Source organism: Pseudophryne corroboree, chromosome 1 (assembly GCF_028390025.1).
Source record: "Pseudophryne corroboree isolate aPseCor3 chromosome 1, aPseCor3.hap2, whole genome shotgun sequence".
Taxonomy (NCBI): Eukaryota; Metazoa; Chordata; class Amphibia; order Anura; family Myobatrachidae; genus Pseudophryne; species Pseudophryne corroboree.
In genome coordinates, this window is record NC_086444.1 from 25,793,971 (window position 1) to 25,819,015 (window position 25,045).

The 25,045-nt window shown below is 50.7% G+C and overlaps 1 protein-coding gene across 3 annotated transcripts in view; it reads left to right on the forward strand.

Moving 5' to 3' along the window:
* Positions 1-25,045, forward strand: part of LOC135054712 (aquaporin-7-like) — a 63,596-nt gene that overhangs the window by 17,462 nt on the left and 21,089 nt on the right. For 2 of the 3 annotated variants that reach the window (XM_063958015.1, XM_063957999.1), the window contains exon 2: positions 20,582-20,708. In XM_063958015.1, coding sequence (XP_063814085.1) covers positions 20,582-20,708 — 127 coding nt within the window. Of the gene's footprint in view, positions 1-20,246; positions 20,328-20,581; positions 20,709-25,045 lie in introns of those variants that run through there. The other variant, XM_063958008.1, reaches the window with a different exon arrangement.

Consider the following 25,045-nt stretch of genomic DNA (forward strand, 5'->3'; position numbering starts at 1 on the left):
GCGTGGCTTCATAAAAGAGTGTGGCCAATGTGCCTCCAGTAGTATTGCCCCCGTTTGTGACCCCAGTAGTATTGCCCCTGTTTGAGGCCCCAGTAGTATTGCCCGTTTGTGGCCCCAGTAGTATTGCCCCCGTTTGTGCCACTTTAAAAAAAAATAATACTTACCATCCCCGTTTCTGATTTCCGACCGCTGCTGCCCTCCGTCTCTGGCCGCTGGCGCCGCTCCTCAGATCTATGGGAGAGACGTCATGACGTCTCTCCCATAGAACCACATAGACACTAGAGGTCAATCATGACCCCTAGTGTCTAAGTGGCGCTCCCACAATGCAGTGCGGTGCGCGATGACTTCATCACGCACCACACAGCAGTACCGGCACCGGGGGTGGGGGGGGCACCACCAGTAGCGGAACGCGGCGCCCTCCGGATGGCGGTGCCCCGGGCAAAAATCTCGTGTGTCCATAGCAAGATCCGCTACTGGTACAAACATACATATATACATTGCTGTGTAAGAATAAAACTGATGTGTGGGCTTCATGCTCATGCAGCCAGTATTTACCCTGCATACAAACATATAAATGTATTTGCTTCTCATGAATTGCATCATGGTTTGTACCAGGTAAAAAGTTCTTTGCTTTACTCTCTCCTCGGGAATTAGGCCCATAGTGTCCCAAGATGCCAGAGATCTTATATTATATAAATATATGACTGTGAGCTCCCCATATCCTCTACGCCCCCCCCCCCCCCCCCCCCCATTCCCCTGCATCTCCTCCTCTGGCGCAGTCATATGCTTCTCCCAAAGCAGCACCAGATCTCAGATACAGGTGACATTGCTAGTCTCTGGAAGATGCCGCCTCTGAGCGACTACCTGTCACATGCCGTTCCCTCTGTAGAAGTCAGACACACGGAGAAGTCGTCCATCATCCTTTCACTAATGGCTGTAAATAAACATTTCCATGTAACCGGGCTCAGCATAACCAGGTCTAGTAATAAAGCAATATGTGTAACATCCCCACGAGCAGGAGTTATATCCGACCCTCTGACACAAAAAGCTGTCAGCAGCCACAATGGACATGCTGACGATTTTATGACAAATGCGCAAGCACGGTGCCTGATCTGTGTGTGCAAGGGCCCGGCAATGCGTTTGCTTTGCATTGATGCGAACACCTCTGATTGACAGTCAGAGGCGGTTGCAGGGCGGTCGGGGCGGCGTTGCAGGGGTGTGGAGTCGGGAACGCAGAGAGAATCATTTGATGGTGAGTGAGTTGCGAGCAGATTTGCAGCTGGCTGGCGATGGGCGAGATTTTTACAAGCCATACGCAGACTTGCACGGGACGAGTTTTCACTCTGTCTGGGCGGCGGCTATCTGATCGCAGACCTCTGCAAATTCGCAGAGGGGCGATCAGGTCTGAATAACCCCAAGGCCCATTGTCAGGTGTCTACGGAACTGTGAAATCAGGTCTTATATGAACTACGTTCTGACTTTTTACCCCATATGAGCCCAAGTGGCCGGTTCCAGGGCAGCCCAGGTGGATGTGGCTTAGATGTGCTTTGGGGAGATTGGGGACTTTGTTTTTTCGTTTGTGCCCCCTGTAGAGTTGTGCCCCCGTTTGTGCCCCCTGTAGAGTTGTGCCCCCGTTTGTGCCCCCTGTAGAGTTGTGCCCCCGCTTGTGCCCCCTGTAGAGTTGTGCCCCCGTTTGTGCCCCCTGTGGAGTTGTGCCCCCGTTTGTGCCGTTTCCAAAAAAATAATGAATTAATACTCCCCATCCCCGCTCTCCCATAGCACAGCATAGACACTAGAGGTTAATTATGACCCCTAGTGTCTATGTGCCGCTCCCACAATGGCGTGCAGTTCATCGCGCACCGCACAGCTGTGACAGCACAGCACCGGGGGGCACCACCAGTAGTGGATCTTGCTACGGCGGCGGGCGCCCTCCGGATGGCGGTGGCGCCCTCCGGAAGGCAGCACCCCGGGCAAAAATCCTGTGCGCCCGTAGCAAGATCCGCTACTGGGTCTGTGAAGATCGGGTGCTGTTGCCGACGTAGAAACATCACATCGCACCCTTTGTGGCTAATTGGATCGACCAATAGGTTTGTGACGCAGCTGTGTATGCTAAAAGCAGTCCAACGCCCCGCATACGTGCAGCCCCCTGTTGGGTTATTATTACGTACTTAAAACTTTATTTAGTGTATTGCCCATCAGTATGAGTATTATTGCGGTAGAGTCATCCTCACCACTGACCATATTGTGGGGCAGATGTACTAAAGCCTTGGAGAGTGATAAAGTGGAGAGAGATAAAGTGGAGAGAGATAAAGTACCAGCCAACCAGCTCCTAGCTGCCACGTTACAGGCTGTGTTTGAAAAATGACAGGTAGGAGCTGGTTGGGTTGGTTGCTACTTTATCTCTCTCCACTTTATCTCTCTTCAAGACTTAGGGGTACATTTACTAAGCAGTGATAAGAGCGGAGAAGTGAGCCAGTGGAGAAGTTGCCCATGGCAACCAATCAGCACTGAAGTAACATCTATAATTTGCATACTATAAAATGATACAGACCTGCTGATTGGTTGATGGGGAAATTTCTCCACTGGCTCACTTCTCCGCTCTTATCACTGCTTAGTAAATGTCCCCCTTAGTACATGTGGCCCTGTATCATTATCTCACCATTTTCATTCTGTGTTTAAAACAGGGCAGATAGAGATTAGCGCACTTACCTCGCTGTCATGCTCTCTGGGCGGCGGTACTGTATGTGGAGAAGACCCGGCATTTGCATCTAGTTGGAGTGGAAAGAAAAACAAGATCATCTTTCCCTGTTCACCCGTGTAGAGTTGGATGCTTTGACAGTGCGCACGGAAAGATGACTGCGTGAAAATGCACCCTGGCGTGCGTATGATCAGTCGGACGCGTCTGGCGAAGCTACTAGCATTGGAGGATCTCTGATGGGCGCAGATTGTATTGTGCACATGGTCCCGATGCCGGAATCCTGACAGCCGACAATGGCGCCAGCCGGAATCCAGGCGCAACAGGACTATTCCCACTCTTGGGTATCCACGACACCCATATAGTGGGAATAGATTCTGTGGTGAGAGCAGCGAGCCCTCAAGGTGCCTTCTTTGCGCTCGCCCCACTGCCGGCATTCTGGCGGGTGGGATACTGCTGTTAGGATATTGACAGCCAACATCACATCTGCCGGTAAATCATACTGAACCTGTACAGTGTGCATGTGCCAGTGTGGGCAAGGTGAGCGTGCAGACATCCCCTCTCCCCCATCATAAGATACCTCTGAACGGGAGGCAATCATGAGGCCGGCGGTCACAATGCTGGCACTGGAATCCCGAGAGGCGGCCGGAATACTGGTGCCACAAGCTTTTCTTCCTCTGTGGATGTCCACCACACCCATAGAGCGAGAATATAACCTGGCAAGCGTAGCGAGCTCGCCCCACTGCCGGCTTACTATTGGCCGCTGTCGGTATCTTAAAAGGCGACATCCCAGCCGCCAGTAAATAGTATGCATTTCCTTTGAACAACTATGATTAATTATAGTCCCCAATAACGTAGAGAAATAGTAGAGATGTGACAGTGGTCGTAGTAAATGCTATAGGTGCATTACCCATATTGTATATAGTATAATAATGTAATAAAGGGGATAATTCAGATCTGATTGCTGGGCTGCTAATTTTGCTGTCCTGCGATCAGATGGTCGCCGCCGCCAGGGGGAGTGTAAATTTGCCGTGGATGTGTGCGATCCTATGTGTAGTTGACCTGCGAAAATCCAGTGTGTGCAGTGTGTTCGCAGCCCAGGACTTACTCCTCCAGTGTGATGAGAACGGGCTGATCGGGGCCGGAGCTGACGTCACCCTCTCCCTGAGAACGCTTGGGCACGCCTGCGTTTTTACGGACACTCCCAGTAAACGCTCAGTTACCAGCCACGAACGGCCTCTTCCTGTCAATCACCTTGCATACACCCGTGCAATCGGATTTTTTGCACCATCATGACGCTGACCGGCGATGTTGTTTTCCAACGTGTGTGTGCAGTTATGACCTGATCCCTCGCTGTGCGAAAACACACAGCAGCAATCAGATCTGAATGACTCCCAAAGTATCATACTGTATATGTAACATAGAATAGTGTCAGCTATAAATATACAATGTCATTAAATACACAGAGAAATACAGGATGTGCATGGCCGCATAACGCCAGTTCTGACATTCATTCTTGCTTGGCTATAGCACAATAAATACTAAATTACCACCACTGCATTTAATAATTCTCTGTCACACACTTATAGAGGTTACTGACAGTCTCATTGGTCACTGTGAGAAATGCTCTATTCATGTTCAGCTACATTCCATAATTATTGTAATTATTCATTTTGCAATGTTGGACAATCATTGTTCAATGCTACAACAACCTCGTCTGATGTATCCGCTTGCTTGCTCTATTAATAATTTATTATACTTCTGAAACACGCTGACAGAGAGAAAGGGTGTGCTGACAGAGAGAAAGGGTGTGCTAGAATAGAGAAAGGGTGTGCTGACAGAGAAAGGGTGTGCTGGAAGAGAGAAAGGGTGTGCTGACAGAGGGAAAGGGTGTGCTGACAGAGGGAAAGGGTGTGCTGGAAGATGGAAAGGGTGTGCTGGAAGAGGGAAAGGGTGTGCTGACAGAGGGAAAGGGTGTGCTAGAATAGAGAAAGGGTGTGCTGGAAGATGGAAAGGGTGTGCTGGAAGAGAGAAAGGGTGTGCTGACAGAGGGAAAGGGTGTGCTGACAAAGGGAAAGGGTGTGCTAGAATAGAGAAAGGGTGTGCTGGAAGATGGAAAGGGTGTGCTGGAAGAGGGAAAGGGTGTGCTGGAAGAGGGAAAGGGTGTGCTAGAATAGAGAAAGGGTGTGCTGACAGAGGGAAAGGGTGTGCTGGAAGAGGGAAAGGGGTGTGCTGACAGAGGAAAAGGGTGTGCTGACAGAGGGAAAGGGTGTGCTGGAAGAGGGAAAGGCTGTGCTAACAGAGAGAGAGGGTGTGCTGGAAGAGGGAAAGTGTGTGCTGACAGAGGGAAAGGGTGTGCTGACAGAGGGAAAGGGTGTGCTAGAATAGAGAAAGGGTGTGCTGACAGAGGGAAAGGGTGCACTGGAAGAGGGAAAGGGTGTGCTGACAGAGGGAAAGGGTGTGCTAGAATAGAGAAAGGGTGTGCTGACAGAGGGAAAGGGTGTGCTGACAGAGAGAAAGGGTGTGCTGGAAGAGAGAAAGGGTGTGCTGACAAAGAGGAAGGGTGTGCTGGAATAGAGAAAGGGTGTGCTGACAGAGGGAAAGGGTGTGCTGGAAGAGAGAAAGGATGTGCTGACAGAGGGAAAGGGTGTGCTGGAAGAGAGAAAGGGTGTGCTGGAATAGAGAAAGGGTGTGCTGACAGAGAAAGGGTGTGATAGAAGAGAGAAAGGGTGTGCTGGAATAGAGAAAGGATGTGCTGGAATAGAGAAAGGGTGTGCTGACAGAGGGAAAGGGTGTGCTGGAAGAGAGAAAGGGTGTGCTGGAAGAGAGAAAGGGTGTGCTGACAGAGGGAAAGGGTGTGCTGGAAGAGAGAAAGGGTGTTCTGGAATAGAGAAAGGGTGTGCTGACAGAGAGAAAGGGTGTGCTGGAAGAGAGAAAGGGTGTTCTGGAATAGAGAAAGGGTGTGCTGACAGAGAGAAAGGGTGTGCTGGAAGAGAGAAAGGGTGTGATGGAAGAGAGAAAGGGTGTGATGGAAGAGAGAAAGGGAAATGGTGTGCTAGAAGAGAGAAAGGGTGTGCTGACAGAGAGAAAGGGTGTGTTGACAAAGAGAAAGGGTGTGCTGGAAGAGGGAAAGGGTGTGCTGGAAGAGAGTGTGTGTTGGATGAGGGAAAGGGTGTGCTGGAAGAGAGAAAGGGTGTGCTGGAAGAGAAAAAGGGTGTGCTGACAGAGGGAAAGGGTGTGCTGAAAGAGGGAAAGGGTGTGCTGACAGACAGAAAGGGTGTGCTGACAGAGAAAAAAGGGTGTGCTGGAACAGGGATAGGGTGTGCTGGAAGAGAGAAAGGGTGTGCTGGAAGAGAGAAAGGGTGTGCTGGAAGAGAGAAAGGGTGTGCTGGAAGAGAGATAGGGTGTGCTGGAAGAGGGAAAGGGTGTGCTGGAAAAGAGAAAGGGTGTGCTGACAGAGGGAAAGGGTGTGCTGACAGAGGGAAAGGGGTGTGCTGGAAGAGGGGAAGGGTGTGCTGGAAAAGGGAAAGGGTGTGCTGTAAGAGAGAAAGGGTGTGCTGGAAGACAGAAAGGGTGTGCTGGAAGAGAGAAAGGGTGTGCTGGAAGAGAGAAAGGGTGTTCTGGAATAGAGAAAGGGTGTGCTGGAAGAGAGAAAGGGTGTGCTGGAATAGAGAAAGGGTGTGCTGACAGAGAGAAAGGGTGTGCTGGAATAGAGAAAGGGTGTGCTGACAGAGAGAAAGGGTGTGATGGAAGAGTGAAAGGGAAATGGTGTGCTAGAAGAGAGAAAGGGTTTGCTGGAAAAGAGAAAGGGTGTGCTGACAGAGGGAAAGGGTGTGCTGACAGAGGGAAAGGGTGTGCTGGAAGAGGGGAAGGGTGTGCTAGAAAAGGGAAAGGGTGTGCTGGAAGAGAGAAAGGGTGTGCTGGAAGAGGGAAAGGGTGTGCTGTAAGAGAGAAAGGGTGTGCTGACAGAGAGAAAGGGCGTGCTGGAAGACAGAAAGGGTGTGCTGGAAGAGGGAAAGGATGTGCTGGAAGAGAGAAAGGGCGTGCTGGAAGACAGAAAGGGTGTTCTGGAATAGAGAAAGGGTGTGCTGGAAGAGAGAAAGGATGTGCTGGAAGAGAGAAAGGGCGTGCTGGAAGACAGAAAGGGTGTGCTGGAAGAGGGAAAGGATGTGCTGGAAGACAGAAAGGGTGTTCTGGAATAGAGAAAGGGTGTGCTGGAAGAGAGAAAGGATGTGCTGGAAGAGAGAAAGGGCGTGCTGGAAGACAGAAAGGGTGTGCTGGAAGAGGGAAAGGATGTGCTGGAAGAGAGAAAGGGCGTGCTGGAAGACAGAAAGGGTGTGCTGGAAGACAGAAAGGGTGTGCTGGAAGAGGGAAAGGGTGTTCTGGAATAGAGAAAGGGTGTGCTGGAAGAGAGAAAAGGCGTGCTGGAAGAGAGAAAGGGTGTGCTGGAAGAGAGAAAGGGTGTGCTGGAAGAGAGAAAGGGTGTGCTGGAAGAGAGAAAGGGTGTGCTGGAAGAGAGGGTGTGCTGGAAGAGAGAAAGGGTGCGCTGGAAGAGAGAAAGGGTGTGCTGACAGAGAACTCATCAACTAAGATGTAGCGATCAAACTCACAGCCAGGATGCAGCTGCTGTACTGGTGCTAGGTGTTGTACTGGTGCTAGGTGCTGTACTGGTGCTAGGTGCTGAACTGGTACTAGGTGCTGTACTGGTACCAGGTGCTGTACTGGTACTAGGTGCTGTACTGGTGCCAGGTGCTGTACTGGTACCAGGTGCTGTACTGGTACTAGGTGTTGTACTGGTGCTAGGTGCTGTACTGGTGCTAGGTGCTGAACTGGTACTAGATGCTGAACTGGTACTAGGTGCTGTACTGGTGCCAGGTGCTGAACTGGTACTAGGTGCTGTACTGGTACTAGGTGCTGTACTGGTACCAGGTGCTGTACTGGTGCTAGGTGCTGTACTGGTACCAGGTGCTGTACTGGTACTAGGTGTTGTACTAGTGCTAGGTGCTGTACTGGTGCTATGTGCTGTACTGGTACTAGGTGATGTACTGGTACTAGGTGTTGTACTAGTGCTAGGTGCTGTACTGGTACTAGGTGATGTACTGGTGCTAGGTGCTGTACTGGTACCAGGTGCTGTACTGGTGCTATGTGCTGTACTGGTACTAGGTGCTGTACTGGTGCTAGGTGCTGAACTGGTACTAGGTGCTGTACTGGTACTAGGTGCTGTACTGGTACTAGGTGCTGTACTGGTGCTAGGTGCTGAACTGGTACTAGGTGCTGTACTGGTGCTATGTGCTGTACTGGTACTAGGTGCTGTACTGGTGCTAGGTGCTGAACTGGTACTAGGTGCTGTACTGGTACTAGGTGCTGTACTGGTGCTAGGTGCTGTACTGGTACTAGGTGCTGTACTGGTACTAGGTGCTGTACTGGTGCTAGGTGCTGTACTGGTGCTAGGTGCTGTACTGGTACCAGGTGCTGTACTGGTGCTAGGTGCTGTACTGGTACTAGGTGATGTACTGGTGCTAGGTGCTGTACTGGTACTAGGTGATGTACTGGTGCTAGGTGCTGTACTGGTACTAGGTGCTGAACTGGTACTAGGTGCTGTACTGGTGCTAGGTGCTGTACTGGTACTAGGTGCTGTACTGGTGCTAGGTGCTGTACTGGTACTAGGTGATGTACTGGTGCTAGGTGCTGTACTGGTACTAGGTGCTGTACTGGTGCTAGGTGCTGAACTGGTACTAGGTGCTGTACTGGTACTAGGTGCTGTACTGGTGCTATGTGCTGTACTGGTACTAGGTGCTGTACTGGTGCTAGGTGCTGAACTGGTACTAGGTGCTGTACTGGTACTAGGAGCTGTACTGGTGCTAGGTGCTGTACTGGTACTAGGTGCTGTACTGGTGCTAAGTGCTGTACTGGTACCAGGTGCTGTACTGGTACTAGGTGCTGTACTGGTGCTAGGTGCTGTACTGGTACTAGGTGCTGTACTGGTGCTAGGTGCTGAACTGGTACTAGGTGCTGTACTGGTACTAGGTTCTGTACTGGTGCTATGTGCTGTACTGGTACTAGGTGCTGTACTGGTGCTAGGTGCTGTACTGGTGCTAGGTGCTGTACTGGTACTAGGTGCTGTACTGGTGCTAGGTGCTGTACTGGTACTAGGTGATGTACTGGTGCTAGGTGCTGTACTGGTACTAGGTGCTGTACTGGTGCTAGGTGCTGTACTGGTACTAGGTGCTGTACTGGTACTAGGTGCTGAACTGGTACTAGGTGCTGTACTGGTGCTAGGTGCTGTACTGGTACTAGGTGCTGAACTGGTACTAGGTGCTGTACTGGTGCTAGGTGCTGTACTGGTACTAGGTGCTGAACTGGTACTAGGTGCTGTACTGGTACTAGGTGCTGTACTGGTGCTAGGTGCTGAACTGGTACTAGGTGCTGTACTGGTACTAGGTGCTGTACTGGTACCAGGTGCTGTACTGGTACTAGGTGCTGTACTGCTCCCCGTAGATCCTGGGTCCCGGCAGCCGTCATTCCCTCCGTGGTCACTGCTCTCCATAGTTCCCATCCGCCGTCGCTCCCTCCGTGGACGGTGGCAGCAGCCTCACACAGGAGCCGCGGCACCGTGTCCCGCTCTTCCATCTCCACACTGCACGGCATACGAACGAGACCTGACCTGGCGCATCAAGGGGGGGGGGATTGGCACATTAATCGGCAGCAGGGGGGACATTAATCGGTGGCAAGCGTGTGAGTGAGGGGTGCACACACCTATGGTCTGCACTGCATACCGCTATTAGTTAAAAAAGAAAAAAACCTGTGGCGAAGTGCCGGTATGCCATACCGTTGAATACTGGCGCAGGCCCGCTTCAACCACTGTAATACCCTCGGAAGTGCCATTTATATAATTTATGCCCCCCACCCACACACACATACACATAGACAGATACACACATACATACATACATACATACATACATACACACAGACACACAAACACTTTCCCTCCACATACCTTCTGGCTGGCCACAGTTTCTGTCCTCCTCAGGCTCTGCAGCCTGGTCCCGTGTAGCCCCGCCCCTCGGTGCCATGTAGCCCCGCCCCCTTTTCGGTCAGGATACGGAGGACACTGCAGGAAGGTAAGGGGAGGCTTCAAGCTGCCGGCGCCGCTGCCTGTCAAATGGTGTGACAGGCCCAGCAGCCAGCAGTAGCTGCAGGGGGCCCAGGCGCTGCACAGGGATGCAGTGCAGGGACAGCGCTTCTCCCAGCCTGGCGCCTACCTGCACTGCAGTGGCGGAACTAGCGAGCGGTGGGCCCATGTGCGACAAAATGGCTTGGGCCCCCCCCCCCCCCATCCAATCCAAGTCCACCCCCTCACCCCTGGAGAGGATCTGGTGAGGGGGACCTGCTCAGGGAACTGGAGACATAGCAACAGTGCCGTAACAGAGCCCCTTTTACACCTTACGGCGGACATATTCCTCTTTTTACACATTACGGCAGACAGCGTCCCCCTTTTTTACACATAACGGCAGAGAGCGTGCCCTTTTTACACATAGCAGCAGACAGCGTGCCCTTTTTACACATTACGGCAGACAGCGTGCCCTTGTTACACATAGCGGCAGACAGCGTACACTTTTTTCACATAACGGCAGACAGCGTGCCCTTGTTAAACATAGCGGCAGACAGCGTACACTTTTTACACATAACGGCAGACAGCGTGCCCTTTTTACACATAATGGCAGACAGCGTCCCCTTGTTACACATTACGGCAGACAGCGTGCCCTTGTTACACATTACGGCAGACAGTGTGCCCTTGTTACACATTACGGCAGACAGCGTGCCCTTGTTACACATTACGGCAGACAGCGTGCCCTTGTTACACATTACGGCAGACAGCGTGCCCTTGTTACACATAATGGCAGACAGCGTCCCCTTTTTACACATTACGGCAGACAGCGTGCCCTTGTTACACATAGCGGCAGACAGCGTACACTTTTTTCACATAACGGCAGACAGCGTGCCCTTGTTAAACATAGCGGCAGACAGCGTACACTTTTTACATATAACGGCAGACAGCATGCCCTTTTTACACATAATGGCAGACAGCGTCCCCTTGTTACACATTACGGCAGACAGCGTGCCCTTGTTACACATTACGGCAGACAGCGTGCCCTTGTTACACATTACGGCAGACAGCGTGCCCTTGTTACACATAATGGCAGACAGCGTCCCCTTTTTACACATTACGGCAGACAGCGTGCCCTTGTTGCACATTACGGCAGACAGCGTGCCCTTGTTACACATTACGGCAGACAGCGTGCCCTTGTTACACATTACGGCAGACAGCGTGCCCTTGTTAAACATAGCGGCAGACAGCGTGCCCTTGTTGCACATTACGGCAGACAGCGTGCCCTTTTTACACATAATGGCAGAGAGCGTCCCCTTGTTACACATTACGGCAGACAGCGTGCCCTTGTAAAACATAGCGACAGACAGCGTGCCCTTGTTAAACATAGCGGCAGACAGCGTGCCCTTGTTGCACATTACGGCAGACAGCGTGCCCTTTTTACACATAATGGCAGACAGCGTCCCCTTGTTACACATTACGGCAGACAGCGTGCCCTTGTTAAACATAGCGGCAGACAGCGTGCCCTTGTTGCACATTACGGCAGACAGCGTGCCCTTGTTACACATTACGGCAGACAGCGTGCCCTTGTTACACATTACGGCAGACAGCGTGCCCTTGTTACACATAATGGCAGACAGCGTCCCCTTTTTACACATTACGGCAGACAGCGTGCCCTTGTTACACATAGCGGCAGACAGCGTACACTTTTTTCACATAACGGCAGACAGCGTGCCCTTGTTAAACATAGCGACAGACAGCGTACACTTTTTACACATAACGGCAGACAGCGTGCCCTTGTTACACATAATGGCAGACAGCGTCCCCTTGTTACACATTACGGCAGACAGCGTGCCCTTGTTACACATTACGGCAGACAGCGTGCCCTTGTTACACATTACGGCAGACAGCGTGCCCTTGTTACACATTACGGCAGACAGCGTGCCCTTGTTACACATAATGGCAGACAGCGTCCCCTTTTTACACATTACGGCAGACAGCGTGCCCTTGTTACACATAGCGGCAGACAGCGTACACTTTTTTCACATAACGGCAGACAGCGTGCCCTTGTTAAACATAGCGGCAGGCAGCGTACACTTTTTACACATAACGGCAGACAGCATGCCCTTTTTACACATAATGGCAGACAGCGTCCCCTTGTTACACATTACGGCAGACAGCGTGCCCTTGTTACACATTACGGCAGACAGCGTGCCCTTGTTACACATTACGGCAGACAGCGTGCCCTTGTTACACATTACGGCAGACAGCGTGCCCTTGTTACACATAATGGCAGACAGCGTCCCCTTTTTACACATTACGGCAGACAGCGTGCCCTTGTTACACATTACGGCAGACAGCGTGCCCTTGTTACACATTACGGCAGACAGCGTGCCCTTGTTACACATTACGGCAGACAGCGTGCCCTTGTTAAACATAGCGGCAGACAGCGTGCCCTTGTTGCACATTACGGCAGACAGCGTGCCCTTTTTACACATAATGGCAGAGAGCGTCCCCTTGTTACACATTACGTCAGACAGCGTGCCCTTGTTAAACATAGCGGCAGACAGCGTGCCCTTGTTAAACATAGCGGCAGACAGCGTGCCCTTGTTGCACATTACGGCAGACAGCGTGCCCTTTTTACACATAATGGCAGACAGCGTCCCCTTGTTACACATTACGGCAGACAGCGTGCCCTTGTTAAACATAGCGGCAGACAGCGTGCCCTTGTTGCACATTACGGCAACAGCGTGCCCTTGTTACACATAATGGCAGACAGCGTCCCCTTTTTACACATAACGGCAGACAGCGTGCCCTTTTTACACATAATGGCAGACAGCGTCCCATTGTTACACATTACGGCAGACAGCGTGCCCTTGTTACACATTACGGCAGACAGCGTGCCCTTGTTACACATTACGGCAGACAGCGTGCCCTTGTTACACATAATGGCAGACAGCGTCCCCTTTTTACACATTACGGCAGACAGCGTGCCCTTGTTACACATTACGGCAGACAGCGTGCCCTTGTTACACATTACGGCAGACAGCGTGCCCTTGTTACACATTACGGCAGACAGCGTGCCCTTGTTACACATTACGGCAGACAGCGTGCCCTTGTTACACATTACGGCAGACAGCATCCCCGTTTTTACACATTACGGCAGGCAGATTCCCCCTTTTTACACATCGCGGCAGGCAGATTCCCCCTTTTTACACATTGCGGCAAGCAGAATCCCCCTTTTTACACACTACGGCAGGCAGATTCCCCCTTTTTACACATTGCGGTAGGCAGATTCCCCGTTTTTACACATTGCGGCAGGCAGATTCCCCCTTTTTACACACTACGGCAGGCAGATTCCCCCTTTTTACACATTGCGGCAGGCAGATTCCCCCTTTTTACACATTGTGGCAGACAGTCCCCCTTTTTTGTAGAAAGAAAAGAAAGAAAGAAAGAAAGAAAGAAAGAAAAGAAAAGAAAGAAAAGAAAGAAAGAAAGAAAGAAAGAAAGAAAGAAAGAAAGAAAGAAAGAAAGAAAGAAAGAAAGAAAGAAAGAAAGAATTATACTTACCCTCTCCGCTGGCTCAGGCTCCTCGGTGCAGCGTCAGACGATTCCCGGGCAGGAGAGAAGGAGGAGGAGGGAGGTGAAGGAGGGAGCTGCAGCAGCGCTGTGTTATTGGTGGAGGCGCTGCTGCTGCTGCCCCTCTGCTTCACTATAGGCTGTTCTCGGAAGACAGCCTATAGTGAAGCAGAGGGGCAGCAGCGCCTCCACTAGTAACAAAGCGCTGCTGCGGCTCCCTCCTTCACCTCCCTCCTCCTCCTTCACCCGTACCGCTGCTCCTCTCCTCTCTCTGGGCGGCTGTGCGCTGCGGGCAGCGGTTGCCCGCAGCGCACAGCGGCATGTAATGAGTCAGTTTGACTCATTACATGCTTTGGGCCCCTGGACAGAGGCAGGACCCAGTGCAACGCACTGGTTGCACTGGCGGTAGTTCCGCCTCAGCTGCACTGCATCCCTTTGCTGAGCGGGTAGCGCTGGCCCTGGATGGTACGCCTAGTATTGCGGGGAGAGTGAGGGGATAGTACGCCTAGTATTGCGGGCAGAGTGGGAGCGATGGTACGCCTAGTATTGCGGGGAGAGTGAGGGGGATGGTACGCCTAGTATTGCGGGGAGAGTGAGGGGATAGTACGCCTAGTATTGCGGGCAGAGTGGGAGCGATGGTACGCCTAGTATTGCGGGGAGAGTGAGGGGGATGGTACGCCTAGTATTGCGGGGAGAGTGAGGGGATAGTACGCCTAGTATTGCGGGCAGAGTGGGAGCGATGGTACGCCTAGTATTGCGGGGAGAGTGAGGGGGATGGTACGCCTAGTATTGCGGGGAGAGTGAGGGGGATGGTACGCCTAGTATTGGGGGGAGAGTGAGGGGGATGGTACGCCTAGTATTGCGGGGAGAGTGAGGGGGATGGTACGCCTAGTATTGGGGGCAGAGTGAGGGGGATGGTACGCCTAGTATTGCGGGGAGTGAGGGGGGATGGTACGCCTAGTATTGCGGGGAGAGTGAGGGGGATGGTACACCTAGTATTGTGGGGAGAGTGAGGGGGATGGTACGCCTAGTATTGCGGGCAGAGTGGGAGCGATGGTACGCCTAGTATTGCGGGGAGAGTGAGGGGGATGGTACGCCTAGTATTGCGGGGAGAGTGAGGGGGATGGTACGCCTAGTATTGGGGGCAGAGTGAGGGGGATGGTACGCCTAGTATTGCGGGGAGTGAGGGGGGATGGTACGCCTAGTATTGCGGGGAGAGTGAGGGGGATGGTACACCTAGTATTGTGGGGAGAGTGAGGGGGATGGTACGCCTAGTATTGCGGGGAGTGAGGGGGGATGGTACGCCTAGTATTGCGGGGAGTGAGAGGGGATGGTATGCCTAGTATTGCGGGGAGAGTGAGGGGGATGGTACACCTAGTATTGTGGGGAGAGTGAGGGGATAATATGCCTAGTATTGCGGGCAGAGTGGGAGCGATGGTACGCCTAGTATTGCGGGGAGAGTGAGGGGGATGGTACGCCTAGTATTGCGGGGAGAGTGAGGGGGATGGTACGCCTAGTATTGCGGGGAGAGTGAGGGGATAGTACGCCTAGTATTGCGGGCAGAGTGGGAGCGATGGTACTCCTAGTATTGCGGGGAGAGTGAGGGGGATGGTACGCCTAGTATTGCGGGGAGAGTGAGGGGGATGGTACGCCTAGTATTGCGGGGAGAGTGAGGGGGATGGTATGCCTAGTATTGCGGGGAGAGTGAGGGGGATGGTACGCCTAGTATTGCGGGGAGAGTGAGGGGGATGGTATGCCTAGTATTGTGAGTTACCTATGGAGTAGCTACGACATGACATCCTAGGACACACAACTGCACCATGCATCACCATTATATTTGAGTGTGCCTTGGCAATATTTAGATCTTGTTCAGTGTGCTGCAAGTTGTAAAAGGTTGGAAATCTCTGACACCTAGGCGTCTCCCAAGGGCAAAACGTCAGGGTGCCCCTTTATATGCACTGGGCTGACCATCAGGACAAGATTAACATTTGGAGGCCCCTGGGCAAGTAACTGGTGAGGGACCCCACCTATAAAATATACTGGGGGTGTTATTTAAAAGAAAAAAGTATAATGTGTAAAACCACAAATGTATTAAACACACTGTAGTGCCCCCAGTTCACATTATGCCACAGTTCCCCCATGTTGGTGATATACTGTGTGTGTGCGTGGGGGGGCAGTGTGCGGGGGTCCTTAGGCATCCGTCCCGGCTACTCTGCTGACGTCCAGGGCGCTCCGGTACTACACCAAGGCGCATTGCCCAGCTTATCATACACAAGAGCCGCTGTATCTCTGGCACTGAGATGCTGCAACTTCTGGTATTGTTGCAGCTTGTGCAGCTGAACAGCGAATGTCACAGGTGTTTGGATTTGCGCGTTATCTCTGCTGATTGAGTCCATTAACCTTTCCCCGAGTTGTGTCGTTTCCTGACATTTTTCTTCATTAAATGACAATATTTAGTCCTTGTTAGGACCCGGCCTCCTGAGTGGAGCATGTTTGCTGATATTTAACACTGTGCTCATTACCCCCGCCTCGCATCACCGGCTCTGTCTGACCCATGACACGGGGACATAGACGCAGCTGAGGATAGCAGTCTGCCCATGTGTTCAGGTCAGGCTTGTCTGTGTATACGGTGACTGTGCCCCCCTTGTGTCTACAGCACTACAGGCAAGGCAGAGCGGGCGCACTACAGACTCTTGTAATACAGTCTATGGGGGTCATTCCGAGTTGATCGCTCACTAGCAGTTTTTAGCAGCCGTGCAAACGCATTGTCGCCGCCCACTGGGAGTGTATTTTAGCTTTGCAGAAGTGCGAATGCCTGTGCAGCCGAGCGGCTACAAAATCATTTTGTGCAAAACAAGACCAGCCCTGAACTTACTCTTCGTGTGCGATTCTAACGATGGAGAGACGGCTTTTGACCTCACACACCCGCCCAGCGTTCGCCCAGCCGCGCCTGCGTTTTCCCCGACATGCCTGCGTTTTTTGAAGCACTCCCTGAAAACGGTCAGTTGACACCCAGAAACATTCCCTTCCTTGCGGCCGCCAGTGCGAATAAAAATGTCGCTAGAACCTGTGCAAAACCACAAAGGACTTTGTACCCGTACATTGCGCGTGCGCATTGCGGTGCATACGCATGCACAGAAATGCCGCTTTTTAGCCTGATCGCTGCGCTGCGAACAACGGCAGCTAGCAATCAACTCAGAATTACCCCCTATATGGCGGAGGGAACTTGCAGTGGTCGTCACAATGCATGGTTCATATCCATCTGTTTTCCCCCCCCCTATATATAGGACGGAATTCAATTACCCACGAAGAGATAACAGGAGCATAAAAAACGTGTTTTTTTTTGCTATTTTCCATGATGTTTCTTCAATATTTTTTTTGGGGGGGGCTATCCAATTAGGGCAGCCGAAAACGAATGGATGAAAACTGAGCTATTTTCAGGGATTTTGCTTCGCCTGCCTGAGGCAGGTGAAACAAACTCCCTGATAAGCCGCGGCTCGCATCGGCTTATCGGGGCTAAATGAATAGCTCCTGGTGATGCAATTACCTGCAATCAGTGATCATGGGTAATTGAATACTGAGAGAGAGAGAGAGAGAAAAGATGTAATTACGTTTATTACAGAAACACATCAATAGTAAATACACATATAACCTACATATAAAATAAAATATATGGAAAAATAAAAGGAAAAAAATACAAAGTAGACTGATGTGAAACTTTAATGACCTTGTAGTCTCACATACATGTATAGACTCTAGAGCAGGCATGTTCAAACTGCGGCCCTCCAGCTGTTGAGAAACTACACATCCCAGCATGCGCTGACACAGCTTTATCATTCTCTGACAGCAAAACTGTGTCAGGGCATGCTGGGATCTGTAGTTTCACAACAGCTGGAGGGCCGCAGTTTGGACATGCCTGCTCTAAAGCATGTGTAATGCCCAAACTTATGCAGACCTGGATAGCTATTAGCTGGATAGTCCTTAAAGGGGGGTTAGTCCGCTCTGCTCCTGCATAGCCCGGGTAGTTATTACATGGCCACATGGTGAATACGTTCCACACTGCACTGCTGAGTTGCTTGAAAACTTGCAATGGTGAGCAAACGATGACTGAAATGGCAAATAGTAGTCACTCTGTATACAGCAGAAAGTCTTCCCATAAAGTGTATAATAATACAGAATGTGCACACGGGCCCTCTCCTCTCCTCAACCAGAAGTATTTTGGATTTCGGATTTTTCCACAGTTTGGAATATTTGCGTACAGCGGCGTATTATGAGAGGAGGGGGCCCGTGTGTAAACTCCATCCGGGCCTCCTCCTCTCTCTTGCCGGCAGTGTTCTCTCTGTGTGATGGCGCGCTAGTAGACTAGCGCTGTCCTACAGTCTACTATTTATGTGCAGGGCTCCGAGAAAATGGCGTGATTCTCCCTACTGCACATGGGAAAATGGCTGCTGCACGGTGCTTTTACAGCGCTGCTGCAGCAGATGTCGGACCCGGAGAGGTGAGGCCCAATGGGTGCAGGCAGGATGTGTGGTGCACCCATTATAGGTCAGCCAGTGTTTGCAGACCATAATGAGATAACTTGCGGATTGGATGAAATCTAACCACTTTGCATTATGGGCTAGAGGGATTTGGTATGATTTACCTGCAATCAAAATCCCGGAGGTCAAAATGCCGACAACAATTGGTCGATGGTCAAAATACAGACAGCGTCAAAATATCGATAAGGTCAAAATACCAACATTTAAAATACCGACAAGGTCAAAATGCCGTCATTTGAAATGTCAAAAAGTCGACACAAGTTTTTCATTGTTTTTTGAGGTGTATGTCAACATAGGTCGACATGGACACCATATAAGTGTACCGCTGCGCTCGCCATGTTTTGGGTACGGTGCCTCAGTGCGCTCGGCCCACTGTTATAATCCCCCGCCATGTCCACTGGGATGGTAAAGTATAAACAAGTCAGTTTCAATTAATAAATCATGAAAGATTCATGTTAACTTTTTGACCTGCCGACATTTTAAATGTTGGTATTTTGGCCTTGTCGATATTTTGACCATCGGTCAATGGTTGTCGGTATTTTGACCATTGGGATTTTGATTGTAAGTAAATTGACAGTATCCCGGTCTAGAGTCTCCCAGCTCCACAACTGACTCTCCGCACAGTGTAACTTCTCTGGCTGGCCGCACAATATAACTTCTCTGTATATCTGCACAGTGTAACTTCTCTGGCTGTCCGCACAGTATAACTTCTCTGGCTATCAGCACAGTATAACTTCTCTGTCTATCCACACAGTATAACTTCTCAGGCTATCTGCACAGTATAACTTATCTGGCTATCCGCACAGTATAACTTCTCTGGCTATCCGCACAGTATAACTTCTCTGGCTATCCGCACAGTATAACTTCTCTGTCCGCACGCACAGTATAACTTCTCTTGCTATCTGCACAGTATCACTTCTCTGGCTATCCGCACAGTGTAACTTCTCTGGCTATCCGCACAGTATAACTTCTCTGGCTATCCGCACAGTATAACTTCTTTGTCCGCACAGTGTAATTTCTCTGGCTATCCGCACAGTATAACTTCTCTGGCTATCAGCACAGTATAACTTATCTGGCTATCCGCACAGTATAACTTCTCTGGCTATCCACACAGTATAACTTCTCAGGCTATCCGCACAGTATAACTTCTCTGGCTATCCTCACAGTATAACTTCTCTGACTGTCCGCTCAGTATAACTTCTCTGGCTATACACACAGTATAACTTCTCTGACTCACCGCACAGTTTAACTTCTTTGGTTATCTGCACAGTATAACTTCTCTGGCTATACACACAGTATAACTTCTCTGACTCACCGCACAGTATAACTTCTCTGGTTATCTGCACAGTATAACTTCTCTGGCTATCCACACAGTATAATTTCTCTGGCTAGCCGCACAGTATAACTTCTCTGACTCTCTGAGCGGGTACAAAAAAACATTTTGTGCAAAACAAGACCAGCCCTGTAGTTACTTATTCTGTGCGATGATTGCTGCGACGAAGGTCCCGGAATTGACGTCAGACACCCGCCCTGCAAACGCCTGGACACGCCTGCGTTTTTCCAAACACACCCAGTCAATCTCCTTGCGATCGGCTGTGCGAATGGAATCGTCGCTAGAAGCAGTGCAAAACCACGATGCTCTTTGTACCCGTACGCCGCACATGCGTATTGCGCCCCATACGCATGCGCAGTTTTGCCATTTTTTGAAATGATCGCTACGCAGCGAACATCGGCAGCTAGTGATCAACTCGGAATGAGGGCCAGTATAACTGCTCTGGCTATCCGCACAGTATAACTTCTCTGGCTATCCGCACAGTATAACTGCTCTGACTCTCCTCACAGTATAACTGCCCTGGCTATCCGCACAGTATAACTTCTCTGACTCTCCTCACAGTATAACTGCTCTGGCTATCCGCACAGTATAACTTCTCTGACTCTCCTCACAGTATAACTGCTCTGGCTATCCGCACAGTATAACTTCTCTGACTCTCCTCACAGTATAACTTCTCTGGCTATCCGCACAGTATAACTTCTCTGGCTATCCGCAGTATAACTTCTCTGGGAGGGAATTGTGTCCAGCACACAGACTATCTCCTTGTATTCCCTATTATGTATTCTAGAAGCAGAGGTCTGTGTGGCTTCCTCCTTTTCCTATCTTCGCAGCGTTTCTGCTTCATGAATAACATTGGTGTCACACCTCAGTGTTACATTTACTTGTTGTAAAGCACTTGCTGGCTGGTGACCTTGTAATCAGGTTGGGATATGAATATGCCATGCTGGGTGCAGTAGTCCATCCACATGTGATACACACATGCCGCCCCTAGGAACGCCTGCTCAGCACAGTACAGCCCTTGGAAAATATTTGAAAATGTCAGCAGCCGACACCAGGACTCCAGGAAGCGAGGTAACGTTGTTTGGAAACTGAATGTTCCATTTCAGGCAGGTCAGATTGTAGATACAGTTACACGTACAGTATGTTTGTGAACACAAAGAGTATTTGATAACAGCTTTTAGTATTTTTATCTGTGGTGTTCATCCAGTGGGTGTAATATGTGAAAGCACTGTACGCTGGCAGAACCCTGCATTAGCTGAATGCTATGTGAATTGTGCATTGTAATCAAAGCCATGATATATAGACCTTTCATATTCTCTCCCCAGACGTTTGGCTTGGGCGCCGTGGCGCAGGTGGTTCTGGGTAAGAATGCATTTGGACAATACCTGAGTATAAACTTGTCCTTTGGAATCGGTGTGACAATGGGGATCCACGTGGCTGGAGGAGTGACTGGTGAGTATTCCAGCCGGAAGTATAAATAATATAATCCTACATCGCTGTAACATGCTGTTAAACTCTCACTTATTGTGTAAGACGTGCACGGACACCGGGTGAAGGGAGCTTAAATAATTCTTCCGTTCAGCATTTGTTGTATTTCCCCCCCAATCATGGCGGTTACATTTAACCCTTTCACTTTGGAGCTAAATCTGAGTCCTCTTGACAAATTATTAAAAGATACAAGTTTCCGGTAAGCTTGTTGTCAGTCGCCGGTATGTACATTATTATATAGAATGGTATGAAAATGCGGCATGAGGTATAGGTGTAGGCTGACCAAACTGTCCCTTTAAACCGGGACACTAATGAATTATACAGGTTCCGTGGCTGGCTGACTTCATACCTGCATTTCACCTGGTTTTAATCAGCCACAGAACCTGTGTAATTCATGAGCGTCCCGGTATAAAGGGATGGTACGGTCTTTGCCATCTCCAGGGGTAGAAGATGTACTCAGCGCTGTGTAACCAGGTTATACTCAGTGCTATTCATATATGATGTAAGAAACAGGAGGAGATTATCCCACACAAGGAATGAGCAAGAAGAAACATAACAAAAGCCTGCGGCTGCAGCTAACCAAAAGCTTCTCTCCTGGTACTCACAGTCCCCGGATTACAAATTGCTCTCTTAGGTCAACATAAACTGTCGTCTTCAGAGAGAGTTCCTGACAGTCCCAGCCTTTGTAAGGGCCCTAGGGCTGCAGGCAATTATCAGGCCAGATAGGCCCAAACCTAGGGGGTAATTCTGAGATGATCGCAGCAGGAAGTTTGTTAGCAATTGGGCAAAACCATGTGCACTGCAGGGGGGGCAGATGTAACATGTGCAGAGAGAGTTAGATTTGGGTGGGGTGTGTTCAAACTGAAATCTAAATTGCAGTGTAAAAATAAAGCAGCCAGTATTTACCCTGGCTGCTTTATTGAGGATATCCGACACGACATCTCCCGCCGTCACCCCTCTGCTACCCCCCTGCCCCCGTTATCCCTCCCCTCCATCTATCCCACCCTGTCCTCCTTCCATCCCACTTCAGAAAAGGAAGTCCACTCCCTCATCTTATCCTCCCCCCCCACCACCTGCCCCCTGGACCCCCTTCCCTCCAGTCTTCTCCGCTCCCTCTCCCCCACTGCCTGCTCCCACCTTGCTCACCTCTTTAACCTGTCCCTCTCCACCGGCATCTTCCCCTCACCATTCAAACATGCTCTGGTCTCGCCTATTCTCAAAAAACCCAACCTCGACCCCTCATCACCCACTAACTACCGCCCCATCTCTCTTCTCCCTTTCGCCTCCAAATTACTTGAACGACTAGTCTACAGCCGTCTCACAAGCTACCTCTCTGACAACTCCATCCTCGATCCACTACAATCTGGCTTTCGCCCACTCCACTCAACTGAGACTGCCCTGGTGAAAGTCACCAATGACCTGCTTTCGGCCAAATCCAGGGGCCACTTCTCTCTGCTCATCCTTCTGGACCTCTCTGCTGCCTTTGACACCGTAGATCATCCTCTCCTCCTCGGCACACTCCAAAACGCTGGCCTCTCTAGCACTCTCCTTGACTGGTTTTCTTCTTACCTCACTAACCGCTCCTTCTCTGTGTCTGCCTCCGGCACCACCTCACACCCTTCCATCCTTCCTGTTGGTGTCCCTCAGGGTTCTGTCCTTGGTTCTGTTCTCCCTGTATACCTCTTCCCTGGGTGCGCTCATTAACTCATTTGGCCTTCAATACCACCTCTATGCTGATGACACACAACTCTACCTCTCATCTCCTGATCTGTCCCCCTCTGTCCTCTCTCAGGTTTTCAGCTGCCTCTCTGCAATCTCCTCCTGGATGTCTGAACGCTCTCTAAAGCTCAACATGGACAAAACGGAACTCATCACCTTCCCCCCATCCAGAGCAACACCCCCGACCAATATCTCCATCATTGTTGACAACACCACCATCTCCCCCGTTCCCCAACTCCGCTGCCTGGGCATCACTCTTGACTCCTCCCTCTCCTTTGCACCCCACATCCAAGCTCTGGCACAATCCTGTCGTTTCCAGCTACGTAACATTGCTCGTATCAGGCCATATCTCTCCCAGAGTGCAACTAAACTCATCATCCACTCACTGGTCATCTCACGACTTGACTACTGCAATGTCCTCCTCACTGGCCTCGCTTGCTCCCATCTTGCTCCCCTCCAATCTGTCCTGAACTCCGCAGCTAGGCTTATCTTCCTCTCCCGCCGCACCACATCTGCCACTCCCCTTCAACAAAATCTACACTGGCTCCCATTCCCCTACAGAATCCTCTTCAAACTCCTCACCCTCACATACAAGGCCATCTCTAATTCCACTGCTCCCTACATCTCCAACCTCCTTTCCCTTCATACTCCCTCCCGCCCCCTACGGTCGACTAATGACCGTCGCCTCTCCACCGCCCTGGTCACTGCTTCCCATGCACGAGTTCAGGTTTTGGCCGTGCTGCACCCCTTCAGTGGAACGCACTCCCCCGCTCCATTAGACTCTCCCCGACCCTGCAAAGCTTCAAACGGGCACTAAAAACCCACCTATTCATCAAAGCATACCCTCCCGATGCATAACCCAGTACTTAAGCCGCGCCTCCACCCCCTGCCTCATGAACATCTCAGCTTTGCTTACATACTGCCATCAGGCTACCTCCCGCTTGCCTGCACCTCTTGTCATCTGTCTGTCGCCCCTCCCCAATAGATTGTTAGCTCTTCAGAGCAGGGCCCTCTTTCCTCTTGTTATCTAAGCCCTCGTCTCAACACATTTCACTCACAGCTCTCCCCCACTCAACGACCATCTTTATCCTGCTAGTAAAGGCTCATCTCCATCTATGGCCACCAGCCTCTAGTAGTACGATGATCACTCCCTCAATACTTACATCTTAGCTGTATTATGTCTTGAGAATGTGTGGTGCTCTGTTACCTGTACTCTATTTCTGTTATTTATTTACTGTAATGCAATGTTCTGTCCCCTGTACTGTCCTTTGTACGGCGCTGCGAAACACATGTGGCGCCTTATAAATAAAATGTAATAATAATAATAATACCCTGCACAGAAGCAAAATAACCCACCCAAAATCTAACTCTCTCTGCACGTTACATCTGCCCCACCTGCAGTGCACATTGTTTTGCCCAACTACTAACAAATTTGCTGCTGCAATCAACTCAGAATTATCCCCTTAATCCCCAACATCCTGCCATTGAGTCCTGGGTTTCCTTCCAGATATTAGGGTAGAGAAACCGGCCAATATACCCTTTCTGTGCTGCCTCTGTGCACCTTCCTATTGCCCTGCACATATTAACAGTAATGCATGGTCAGTTTCATTGGTAATTTATGGCCTGTATCACTGGTAGTGTATGCAGGGCCACCGAGAGCAGCCACGGGCTCGGGTACTTAAGGGGCGTGGCAAAATCTGGGGATGCATGGCCACGTCCCCTAAAAAAAATAACAAAATGTTTTCCTGGCTGCTGCACAGGGGCATTCTTATTACTTGCCCCACATAGGAACGCAGCAAAGGGGTACAGTGTCCCCCTTAGCAGCTGACCCAGCCCCACCAAGAAACCTAGGTCCGGGTAATTACTAGTACCCCCTCCCCCTCTCCACTCTCGGTGTCCCTGAATGTATTATTATTATTATTATTATCCTTTATTTCTCTATCGTCCTAGTGGATGCTGGGGTTCCTGAAAGGACCATGGGGAATAGCGGCTCCGCAGGAGACAGGGCACAAAAAGTAAAGCTTTAGGATCAGGTGGTGTGCACTGGCTCCTCCCCCTATGACCCTCCTCCAAGCCTCAGTTAGATTTTTGTGCCCGGCCGAGAAGGGTGCAATCTAGGTGGCTCTCCTAAAGAGCTGCTTAGAAAAGTTTAGCTTAGGTTTTTTATTTTACAGTGAGTCCTGCTGGCAACAGGATCACTGCAACGAGGGACTTAGGGGAGAAGAAGTGAACTCACCTGCGTGCAGGATGGATTGGCTTCTTGGCTACTGGACATTAGCTCCAGAGGGACGATCACAGGTACAGCCTGGATGGTCACCGGAGCCTCGCCGCCGGCCCCCTTGCAGATGCTGAAAAGAGAAGAAGGTCCAGAATCGGCGGCAGAAGACTCCTCAGTCTTCTTAAGGTAGCGCACAGCACTGCAGCTGTGCGCCATTTTCCTCTCAGCACACTTCACACGGCAGTCACTGAGGGTGCAGGGCGCTGGGAGGGGGGCGCCCTGGGAGGCAAATGAAAACCTATTTTGGCTAAAAATACCTCACATATAGCCTCCGGGGGCTATATGGAGATATTTAACCCCTGCC